The following is a 12,364-nucleotide window of genomic DNA, read 5'->3' as shown; positions in this document are numbered from 1 at the left end:
TGTATTTTCTGCCTCAGGAGAAAAGAACATAATTTTGTATTATCATAATTTTGTGTTATCTAGTTGAATGTTTGCAGTCATAAATGTATTGGGGAATGGATGACAAATGAGTGGCATCTATCCACTGCTCAAAGTTCTGCTGATTGGCCCTTGTTGTTGGTCTCTGTACAACAAGGCCATAGATTTAGTTTTTTGGTCTTAATACTTATATATTGAATCAATCTATGTGAGATGTACCAGAGATACTTGTGCAGTCTGCTGCTTAAATATGAATTGTGTTTTTTTTCATGGCATTCCATCCCTGTTTAGTTTCCATCTTTTCCAGTTGTTAAGAAAACTAATTGCTTTGATGTGGGTCACAATTAACCACTAATTAGATCAGGAAATCGTGCTAATTCAATCCACTTCATATGTAGCTTAACAAGCAGACCTCAGGTGTCCAATTAACCAGAGGGGACCGCTAGTGCATGATGTCATCCTAGCTGGCTGAAACTCTCCCTTCCCTGGTCAACACCAACGGCAACTGTATGTCACTCTGTGGAGCTGCCGGCTATGGTTGACTTGGATGGATCATGGGGCCCATCCATGCACTAGAATAGTGTGTTAACAGGATGAGCCACCCAGCAGCCCCAAATCATTTTGTTTTTAAGAGCCACTTTATTTGTTTATTTTCATTTTGGGGAGAAACTAAACTAATACTATATAATGTGTGTATAATTACTGGCAGAGACAGGAAGGACGGAACAGGCAGCTTAAACCAGGTCTCCTACATAGCTGGTGTTTTTGCAGTCACTATATGACATCACAGTGACCTTTTACACTTTTTGTACATGCTCTCCTTAGCCATACCTGTGGACACTGCCAAGAGCTTTAATGTGGCATTCTTAAAATTATGAAACACAGTTATTTTCTCTCCAGCTTAGCCTTTGCTCAAAATGAGAGTGCCATTTTCATTCAGTCAATCATCTATCCCCCCGGGCATCTCAATATCACAAGATAGAAACACAAAATAGTAATTTTCTTCAGGTTACATGCATATAAGCAAATTGGCTTGGCTGCTGTAACACAGAGCCTCCAGGTGATTCTTTTTAAATGGCCATTTCTATCATTTTCCCAGTAAGTGTTTTTTTTTTCCAATTGCAGTGCCATAGATGAAGAAGGCTTTTCTCCATGCATTTTCAGCGACACTATCTCAGTCACACATATGCACCAAGTGATTGGTAGATATTGTTAAATTTTTACACCTTTATAAAATTATGTGCTTGTGAGTAAGCAGAAGTCAAACAGTCAGGTCAAGTGTTATGTTTCGATGAAAAAAAAATACACCTTCCCCAGTGAACATTAGTTTTGGTGACTGTAACTGTGAAATCCACAGCTACAACCTCAATATCATCTGAATTAATATTGACTGCTCCTTAACTAAGACAAATCCTGGCCTATTATAGACCAGTTACCTCCTTTGTCAATGACTCGTTCCACTTTCTTCTCCTCTGAATCTAATGGGGATGATGCTAAAAGGAAGGCAGCCAGAAAGCCGACCCATGAACATTGAGTCCATTTTGCCTACTTCCCTTAGTGGCCATCACATTATCTCACAGACCAATGAGTTCTGCCAGGTCCCTAGATGCAGACAGCTTCTTTGTCACAAGGAAAGTCCTTGGGCATCCGTAAGCCTCCTGCTTTTCCTGATTCTATTGATTTGTTTCACTTCTGTTTTGTATTTGTATTGCTTTTTTCCCCTTTTCTTAGCAAGCCAGTACCTTTGGAAATGTGCATGGCGGAGTATATAAGTGACTCCGCAGAAACACAGATTTCATACAAAGTGTTTAGTTTGCCAATGACCATGCATAGAAGTAAAAGTAATAAAAGTATATACAGTTGACCAGGCCATCTATATCTCTGCCTATGGGGTGTTTTGAAATAGGGTGCTGAATGTGACAGGGAATGTACATATTTTACTTTGCATATTATTCTTCTCACATTTCTATAAGTGTAGGAAAGTAAAACAAAAATGTTACTTTCCTACATTTGATATTGAGACAGCAGGACAAAATATTAACTATTACCCCCAGAAATTATATATTTCAGTCAAAAATAAAGCTAAATTCTTTACGTATCGCTTATCAACATTTAGTAAATTTACACATTTCTTACATTCAACAAAGATGTCATAGATTTAAGTAAATGTTGAAGTTCTTAAATGTTTCATACATATACCTCTACAAAAAATCCTACATTTCAAATGTGTGTTTTCGAATGTTATGTAATTTAGCTCCATCTCTCAAGCATAAATCAAAGGCATTTTGATGAAGAAATTTAGCTTTACTTTAAGATATGCCTTTATGGCATAATCTGGATTCTTCTCTCTTGTCACAGTGCAGATGTGGAGGACAGCTTGCCGTGATGGCACAGAATAAAAGTCAAAAATTCCATATGTGATATGTTTGTCCACATTTTGGATTCTACTGCTTAAGAACCACTATGGATGCACCTGACTCTGACAAGGCTGTGTTTTATGCCCCTTCGCATTTGTGTGAAACTGCTGCCAAGAGAGGGAATGTTCAAATAATTTAATTAACTAAGAATGAAACCATGATCCATCCATGTCAAATGTTCAGATTATTTGATCCCTTAACCCCAAGCATTTAAAAAAGCCCATTTACACGCGAGTGCACTACATAATAAATCCTAACAACTTTGTGGCAACTCACGGCAGAGACCTGGATTATGACATTATTTGAAGAGCACATGTATCATCAAGACTATGTATCAAAATTTAGAAAATATGTGAATAATTATTTATTGTATACACATATACATACCACATATGCAACCCAACTGTTTATTTAACAAAATTCACATTAGCTAGTGCCAAAATTATAATAAAAAGTTAATCCCCAACCTCTTTCCCACTATTGCAAAAAGAAAAAGTGTGCACATAACTAAAAGGAGTGAAATTTTGTGAGGGTTTGTTAATATGTTACAAGAATTAGCATTGTGTTAAATGCTGAAATACGGTAAATTAGCTGGCAGGAATTATAATGGAAAATTAATATTAGTTTGAGTTGAACTCACATTACTGCTGCAAATATTACTCATAGTGCCAGAGTGTGCTCAGAGTTTTGCCAAAGAGCGAGACTGTATCTGTGTCAGCTGCAGCAGCCAATTGTAGCTTGCAGCTGTGTGTATCGTTCACCTTCTGAAAGTTCCATCATTGTCAATCAATGGAAAATTTTCTGATGTGAAATTGTAAATCTCAAAAAATATACAGTATTTGTGCTATTGACATAAAAAGTACAAGCAACCAGGTGAAGCTACTTACCAAACCTGGTAGGTTTAGCTGACAAGTTGTAGGAGTAGCATACAGAATGTTGGTGTGGAATCTGAGGAAATAATAAGGCAAACACTAAAATTGCTTTTTCAGTGAACTTAAATGCACACCAGTGGGGATATCGCTTTGTCTAGCACCCCATCTTTCCACTGTATAAATATGAAAATAAAGGCTTTATTTGAGACCCACCTTTTCAATCTCTTTAATTCATTCTGTAACCGTCTAAAAACTTTATCTCCAATCTGCCATAAATATAAAAATTTTATAGCACAATGGTAAGTTAGAACTAGCTCGCTCCAGGCTGTGCACACACTCTACCTCTCCATTTGTCTGCACAAAATCTATGTTACGCACACCCTCCCCTCCTCTTTGCTTAATTCCCATTCTGTGGGTGCCGACACCCATACCACTAGAGGGCAGGAGGTAAACAAAGGAGCCATAAGTACACAAGTACATCTTCACAAGTTCCTCTTTTTAACATGCAAAAGGGCAAGCGAAAGGACACACACACACCATATGGCTACCTCCAGTACATCTATTGTTATTCAGACCATGTTAGATGGATGTTAGCTAGTGGCTATTATACCCACAGACTGAATCCCAGAGGTCAAAGGAAAGTAAAGGGAGAAGACCATCAGCATTTATGCCTTGGGTGTCTTCGAAATCTTTGGCCTATTTTAGAGAGAACTGAATTACTACAAAGCCTGACCTGGCATGAGAACAGCAAAGCTTATATTTGCTTCCCTTATTAAGCCTCAACTCAAAAAATAAGCTTAGAAAGCAAAGTAAATTAATTAAATACTGTATATTATTCTGAATATTTCATACACTATATTGATTATTTCAAATAGTTGCCACTTCACTAATGTTTCAAATGTAAAGCAAAAAATATCAAACAATATTATGAGTAGGCACAATAGTGCATTGGGTAGCACTGTCCCCTCACAGCAAGAAGGTTCTGGGCCCGAATCCAGCTTGGGGCCTTTCTGTTCGGAGTTTGAATGTTCTCCCCATGTTCGCATGGGTTTCCTCCGGGTACTCCGGTTTCCTTCCACAGTCTGAAGACATGCAGGTAGGTGAATTGGAGACTCTAAATTGCCCATAGGTATGAGGGTGAGTGAATGGTGTGTGTGCCCTGCAAAAGACTGGTGGCCTGTCCAGGGTGTGCCTCTCGCCCAATGCACATTGGGATAGGCTCCAGCAACATCCCCGCACCCCCACACCCCGTGACCCCGCCCAGGGTAAGCGGGTATAGATAATGGATTGAATATTTGTGAGTAAGCAATCTGCAGTCAGTCATCCACACTGTGTGAGACACACACGCTTGAATGGCCTAACATTTGTATTTGAAACAGCACAATCTGGTTTGGTTCCAGTAGCATGGCAGCAAGGTTTTAGCTAATGCATTACTGTTCAGTTTTTCCATGGCAAAACATTACTGGGATAAATACGTACTTTACAGTCATGTGAATTTCAACTGCTATTCACGACTTTGGTTGCATACACCCAAAATGTATTTCATATGCTTTTTTAAAGTTATTCAAGTATTTTATAATGTTTATTTTAGACTGTTGGGTCTGTCGAAAGGGTGGTTAACATATCTTTTATATATATGACGTCAGATTAAAAAATTATTAAATCAAGTGTAAAAACCCATATGAAACCCAAGCACTATTGATATTGGTAACATTGGCAAAACTTATGATGTCTCATATTTGGAAATTACAGAAATATGGTACCATGACCACTTTAGGCATGCTTAGTTGTCCAAAGAATTTCCGAAGATAACTGAAATTAGATACATAATGTAATGTTTGTCAAAGGGTGTCTGCAAACACATCCATTTGGAAAGACATATTAAATCTCATTATGTAAGAGGCTGTGATCTGAGAAAATGCACCAACAACAAATGTATTGAATTTCAATTTTAATAGAGCTGAGCTCCGTGTGCTATTGAGAAGGCCTCCCAGCTGTTGCCCATTATAAGAGAGTTAAGGAAAGGCACTCACTGACCGCCTTGCCCCATTTGATCATTGCAGTGCGAAACCGTGGGCCTGAACAAAATGCCTTCTTACATTTGGAAATGTATTTGCGAACTGCGGTATTTTTCTCAATTGGCTGTGTGGCATTTAGTAAAGAGAGACAGCAATAATCCATCATAAAAGTCATGCAAGATTTAACATGGTGTAAATAACTGAGCAAGCCTGTAGAAACTCCCTCGGCAGCCCCTGCTAACGGTGAGCGCTGGGAAGGCACAGGGGACTGTTTGTTAGCTGCCCGGGCATGCTTGAACTGATATCTGCCAGGCTCTTTGCACCATTCTAAACATAACTTGCTGTCTCGTTCAGTATCCATCCATTATTCATGCAAATTCTTGGTTGGGAGAGAGCAGAGGTGTAGCCCGCTGGAAACTCCGAGGTGGGGGGTGTGACTGTACGTGTGTGGCGGGATCCTGTGGTGGATCGACATCCGACTTGACCCACCCTTTTTAAGCTCCAACCCTTTTGTACTGGATGAAAAGTTAATCGTATGCAGCCACCTTGGATTGCCCAGGCTGTGGGTTGTTAGATTTATAGTCTTGGCCAGGAAAACAGGCTGAGGTATTCTCAAGTGTCCAACTTTTAAATGATGGACAATGATCAAGAGGATGGATAAACCTATTTTTCTCTTAAGGTTTCCTGTCAAGTGACTTTGGCTTTTATCCCATGTCTATGCAAGCTGGATTACTACAGGCCGCAGCATTTAAGAAGCAACAGGAAGACAAAAGGTTGTGGCATTCTGTAAAAACTCCTTTGACCTTACCCACACTTTCTACAGCACAGTCTGGACTGTTGTATGTCATGCCCTTTTCACTCCATTAAGGCATTGATTCAATCAAGCAAACAACTTCAAAATGATTTAAAATATTTGATAAGCTGTTTATTTCTGTAGTGATTTCATTTTGTTAGCATTCTGCGCTGCAGCATACAGTAAGTGACAAAATATAAATAACAAAATTCAACAGTTGTTTCTCGTTTTTCTTTTAATTAAAAATGGCAATTAAAACTGGCAAATTTGGATATTGCCTTAAACATAATTCATTCTCTCATTTACACTCTCCAAAAAACAGCGAAACATCAAGACGACACAACTTCAAAGAACATATGGATATTATTATTTACAACTCTTGCCTTTTGGCAAACAATGCTTAGAGCTTATCGGAAATTGACTTTCAAATGTATAATGCAACAAAGGAAATATACAATTATGTAATACAAAGATCCAAAAAATACTATTAAAAACCCTTATTATAAATGGCAGCACTATATTTATAAACTGCAAATGTTGACATTTTACATATAAGTACAAATTTGTAATTATTTGAAAATTCTGTTGAGGTAGTACCCTCTTAAGTCAGTTATTATAATGTTAAAATACTGAATAAACAATACACACTTTGTATATACAATACAGAAAATCTATTACTTTTTTCCTTATTTCATTAAAGTTACTGTATTCCTTTGGTAAACATAACTGTCAGAAATGTGCAGTCTCTCCAAGTGTCACGTTTCACTTTATTTTACATTCACAACATTTTTGCATCTTTTTGGATTCATTCTCGTAAATAATGCAAAAAGGGATAGTACATTGTTCCAAAAAAGCTTCTTTAATGACATTCATTCGTGCTATAGGACTTCAGCATTTCACAAGAAAAGAATTACTGCATTTGTTCCCGGACTTTTACGGTGTTTTGTAAAGCGCTCCGCGCATCTCCCCCATCTTGTTTTAAATATTGTAGGTGGGAACCGCTTGTAAAACTCATGAATGGCAATGTTCTATGGAGGAAAGCCATATGGATTCGATATTCTTCAAAAGACACTAACATCCAGTGTTTTACCCGCTGTCGGGTTTGTAAACATGAGTAGCCTACCTCCACTTACGTTCTTCATTATTATCTACTTTAAAAGGTATAGCATTGTAAACCGCTATGAATGAGTGTAATGATTTTGAAGTCATTTGGCAATGCATGCGATCATTTTGAAGTTACTCTAAGACAAGAGAGTACCCTTTGTTTAGGTGGATATTTGTTTACTTTTAAAGCGGATGTTGTATGTAATGGCCTTTTTCTTCAGAACAAGGGTGAAACCGTCTTATGGACTGAGGTGGCTGAAAGAGGTTGCTTAAAGAACAACGCCCACATCCCTGGTAAGTAACAGGGACTGACATCTAGCTTCAGTGTAAAATGCAGAATGGAAACATTCGTTCTCGTTTTAAAAATTAACTAAACTTTGGTTCATAAGACAAGCGACAATAAAGGTATGCTTCTAATACAATAATACAAAATGCATCCGGGAAACTAAGATACTATTCTCCGTACGCAAACAGTCATAGTACCCTCTATTAAAAATACTAGCGTTTATTCACAAAACGTGATAATGAATGAAGGTGCATGTTATGAACAGTGCGACAACTGTGCCATGTAGCGTTTAAATGCTTCTCGTGAAGTAAAATTAATCAACCACGCAAATAGATCATTCTCAACTGACAATGACACTTTGAGGGCTGATGCACGGGGTATGTTTTTCCTATTTATCTTTGCGTCAAATTGGATATTGTATAGTTATGACCAGGGAAAGCCGCAATCAAAACAGTCGTCTGGAAAACATTCAGTGCAATTATTAGATTGAGTTTGCTTCTCCGTAATTGTCACGATATACTTAGAATATTTTGAGCCTCTTACCCCCCACCGCTCTCCCTCCCTTAAGTGGCCGTTGTGCGGGCTGATCTTTGGAAAGCGGACAGTATTTTATGGTATGGGCATTGTCCCCATTGGCACTGCATAGGGGACAAGTATAAGCCCTGAGAATGGGACAAACGACCCTCCCGTCTGGCGTTTTCAGTACATGGGAGCCGTACACCTCCTCGGGCGCTCCATTATTCCGACAGAAGACGCAGATCTTGGGTTCCTGCTTATTCCTCGGCGTCTGCTTGCGCATCTTTCGCTCCATGCCGAAAAGGTCGAAACCGGCGAAGCTCCCTCCAAAACCGGATTCTCTGTCCTGCTGTGGCACGCCGGCACTTTGGTTCTGGAAAGGGCTAAAAATGGAGAAGCGCTCTTTCAAATCGAGGATGGAGGTAGGCGGAGGACTCGCGGAAGGGCAGCAGCATTCCAAGTGTCCACCTTCGCTGCTGCCCCCGATAACGCACGAGCACGCCGGGGAATCGTCCAAGCCCAGAGTCGCTTTCAGAGACTCCGTGATGGAATTGGGACTTTGGGGCGCGCTGTTCTTGTTCTTCGTGACCAACGTCGAGAGACCCAAATAGTCGTTCCAGAAATTGAATGTGTAGTCGTAAGGGGAGCGAGCGTTCAAATAGTTGTGATTTAAAAAATCCATGCTTATTTCTAGGAAGTGTCGTCTTTCTTCGCAAATAAAAACTTGTAGATTCCGCCAGATTTTTCAGTCAATTGCGTTCGATTACTGCATTAGAAGGGACAATGTGCAGTTCTTCCCTGCGTTTCCTTGTTCTAATCGCAAGACTGGAAAGCTGCTGTTTTAAAGCTGTCGTAGAATAAGAACCAGAGGGTGGGCGGGGCTCTCTTTTCAAACCAAGTTTATGATCAGGTTGAAAGCACATTTCTTGCTAGAGAGGGTAGGCTCAATTTAAGGCACGGAACGGAGCTCCGAGTGCGGACGGGACGGCGACTCTGAAGGCAAAAAAATAAATGCGAAATAAATTAATTTATTCTGAGTACCAGGTGTCATTACGTCACCACAATTTAGTTCTGTCAGACTGCAGTTTAACATTTCACTCATTCGGTGTTATACGTTCTTTGAAGCGCAATTTTTTTGCTTGCCAGTACAAATGGTACTAAAATGATTATGCTACAGCGTAATATTAGAATAAAAGTTATGGTAAAACACTGCTGACTGTTACTTAATTAATCCTAAACCAAGTCCGTATATTTTTGAATGTTTTCTGGACCAGCTTGCAACTAACTGAGAAAGTCAACACAGACTTACCGACGCCAGTAAGACCTGCGGGGGATGGGCCAGCAAATTCGCTCTCAGATCTACCTCCACATAAAATACCTCGCGCTTTTCCCCTGCTCCTTGGGCCAGTAAAAAACTAGAACAGGTTCGCTCAATTCCCCACACACAAATAGCGAAGGAAGTAAGTCGAAATATATGCAGCATTTTTCTTTTCTTTTTTTTTGCCGCGGACCTGCGGGTATTTTACGCGCAGTGTGTTTCTAATGCTTGCGTGTATGAGATCAGACTTAACTCCGCGGCTGTCTATTAATAAATACCGTCGTGGAAACCGTTCCTTTGTTCGCAAGAAAACGTTTCACCAACAAACGGGCTAATTATCGCGCACTACGTCGCACTTAAGCATGTAATTCCCTCAAATCATTCAGCTGTACTTTACTGAGTCTTGTAGTTCTGTATGTTGGCATAATGTCCTCCTGTTGACGTTCTCTTTTGGGTTTTGACCAATGTGCTACCAGCTGCCCTAATGGTGCGCAGTTGTTTTCCACTGTGCACTGGGATGTTGTTGTGAAGAGCGCTACATGAAAATTAAACATTGATACATCCGATTCTTCCTCGTACAATTTTGATATAACCTACGAAACATCAAAATACATGCTTCATGAATTCCCGACCGTACTAGTACCCAAAAATAAAGCATTAATGTGCCCTTTAATGTAAAAGTAATATTCTAATGGAATTGTCATCAGTTATACAATATCCAGGCTATTCTTATATTGGCCTACGTTTCAAGCATTTCATTTATCCGGTTTAGTTTATAGGGCAGAGGTCCGGTTGTTCCATAGGGCACTTTTAGGGAATACTGTTCGTAAGCATTAGCTTATATTTTTATGCGGTAAATGAGACTATTTTGGTTTTGAAGTAGTCTAACCTAGATCGTAATGCTCCTTAATGGATGCGGTGCTGGCGTTTTAAAATCCTTTAAGCATATTTTTAAAAATATAATTGCATTTGAACTCGACTACGAAGGAGAACTGGTGTGCTCTTTGCAAAAGTGTGAATGTCGCGGCGCTCTGCAGGGTCTACGGTGCCTCGGGAAATGAAGCTGTAGATAATAACCATTGGACTTCACCCGCACGCAAGGACGATGTGCATGTGAGTATTTGTCATAATACCGGGCGTGCATTTGGAAAAATGAGTACTGGCAGTCAGACGTGATCTCTCTCCTTTCCTAACTTTGACAAGACCTGACATGGTGCGGAAGAGCTTCCGTGTTTCACCACTGGGTGTCTATGTGTGCTAAGCAGAGACCGCAGGACAAAGAGTTACATCATCAAGGACCGTGTTATTCCAGCTTCTCTCAGTGATATAATGGAGATGCCCGTCCTGGAAGTCGCTCTCTTGCTGACAACATGCCTGAGTGAAACTACTGCATTTATTATTTATTTTGGGGCAGACATACAAACTTTAAATTAGCTATGTGCAGTAGCAGTGGTATCCTAACTGGAACACTCATACTACTCTATGTGCCTCTGCAATTGCCCCTCGGGGACAAATAAAGTGATTTGATTGATTGATTGATTGATTGGAAATATACACAGGGTTTGGTTTGAAATTTAGTTAAAAATCACTGTTGCTCGGAAATGATCCCTGTATGAGTCCTCAAAGGTGACAGAATGTTGGTCCTGCATTCTGAAATAGACATATTAAATGCAACACAATGGGCCTGCATCATCTGCCTTTGCCTCAGTGTCAAGGCTGGTGAAATTTTACTAATCTTAGTGCACAAGAGGAACTCTGCTCAACCAGGAGGCGATAGATACCTGCACCTGCTGCTGTAGATGAAAGCATAGCCCTCCATTGCAATGACTGTGCAGCTTCACTGGTGAAAAGTAATGGCTGTGACAATCGGCACCTTGCCATTGTTGCACACGGCTGTAATGGAACAGACCTACAGATACAGCTGAACATTCCACCGCTGGAGAAAATATTAATATGGTAATATTAATTCATATTAATATAATCTTGTTGAAAACATTTACACTTTCCAGATACCTACATTGCAGGTGTCTGATCATGTCCATCTTCCAGCCCAAAAAAAGAGAGACCCACAGCTTTAATTTTTCCATCCATGGGTTCATCATAAAAGTAGCTGTACTGGGCCAGAAAACTACAGACATGGCAACACTGTGCATGAGGTGATACAGCAAAACAGAAAACCTAGTCAATAAAGAGATCTCAATTCTGTGCAATAAAAAACAAAACAGAATATCCTTTTACAAAGGCAGGCAGGATTAGCATTTTAGGGGTTCTGGAGGATAGTTGGGTTAGATGGACCCCAACACTCAATGGCAATGTTCCGCAAGACTTCACTTTTAACAGGCCTCTCAAAGACAATGGGCAACACCTGAGTGGATTACTGATCCGCTTCAGGTGATTATACCTGTGCGTGAGGACAATGCTGTCCAAGGCCCTGTTGGCCCCAGCCGTGTGAGAGAGCAGGCACAGCTAGTAGGAGCAGCAGCCATTTTTCTCAGCCTCCCAGCCCTCCTGGCACTGCATCTACATGCATGCATGCACACACACACACACACACACACACACACACACACACATGCATACACACATGTGCACACACACACATGCATACACACATACATGCACACACACGCATGCACACGCGAGTACACACACGCACACACACGCACACACACACACACACACCATTTTCCAATTCTGTAAAACCAAGCCCAACACCCCCTAATGTGTCTTTACATTGTTCCCTGCTTGGTATTCAATAAAGTCTACACCTAACAAAGGGGTACTAAACTAAGAATGAAGTATGTCAGTAAACATTATCTGAGAAGAAAACGGCCCCTCCCTTGTGACAAGTAGTAAAATGAAAATCCCTGTAAGAGACCCTTTTTTTGTTTTTCCATTGGCACTTCATTGATGTGCACATTTATTGTTTTGTAAAGTATTATTTCAACAAAAAATGTTTAGGAAATTGCTTTGACAAATAAGATTTTTTAAAATCATTTTTCATAATAAATTGTACTCTTGT

The 12,364-nt window shown here is 39.9% G+C and overlaps 1 protein-coding gene across 1 annotated transcript; it reads right to left on the bottom strand.

Annotated features, from left to right (window-relative positions):
* Window positions 1-6,225: 6,225 nt before the first annotated feature.
* LOC118231131 (nanos homolog 1-like) lies at window positions 6,226-9,788 on the bottom strand. The gene is made up of 2 exons (XM_035424667.1): window positions 9,334-9,788; window positions 6,226-9,017 (listed from the first exon to the last, which is right to left on the bottom strand). The coding sequence occupies exon 2, from the start codon at window positions 8,704-8,706 to the stop codon at window positions 8,029-8,031; it is 678 nt and encodes a 225-aa protein (XP_035280558.1). The 5' UTR covers window positions 8,707-9,017; window positions 9,334-9,788; the 3' UTR covers window positions 6,226-8,028.
* Window positions 9,789-12,364: the final 2,576 nt, after the last annotated feature.

Source organism: Anguilla anguilla, chromosome 7 (assembly GCF_013347855.1).
Source record: "Anguilla anguilla isolate fAngAng1 chromosome 7, fAngAng1.pri, whole genome shotgun sequence".
NCBI classification, from domain to species: domain Eukaryota; kingdom Metazoa; phylum Chordata; class Actinopteri; order Anguilliformes; family Anguillidae; genus Anguilla; species Anguilla anguilla.
Note: the sequence above shows the minus strand (reverse complement) of the source record. Positions and strands in the feature narration are given on the sequence as shown.

What these genes read in the sequence shown, in the direction of transcription:
- LOC118231131 (XM_035424667.1), bottom strand. Translation starts at nt 8,706, where the DNA reads ATGGATTTTTTAAATCACAACTATTTGAACGCTCGCTCCCCTTACGAC.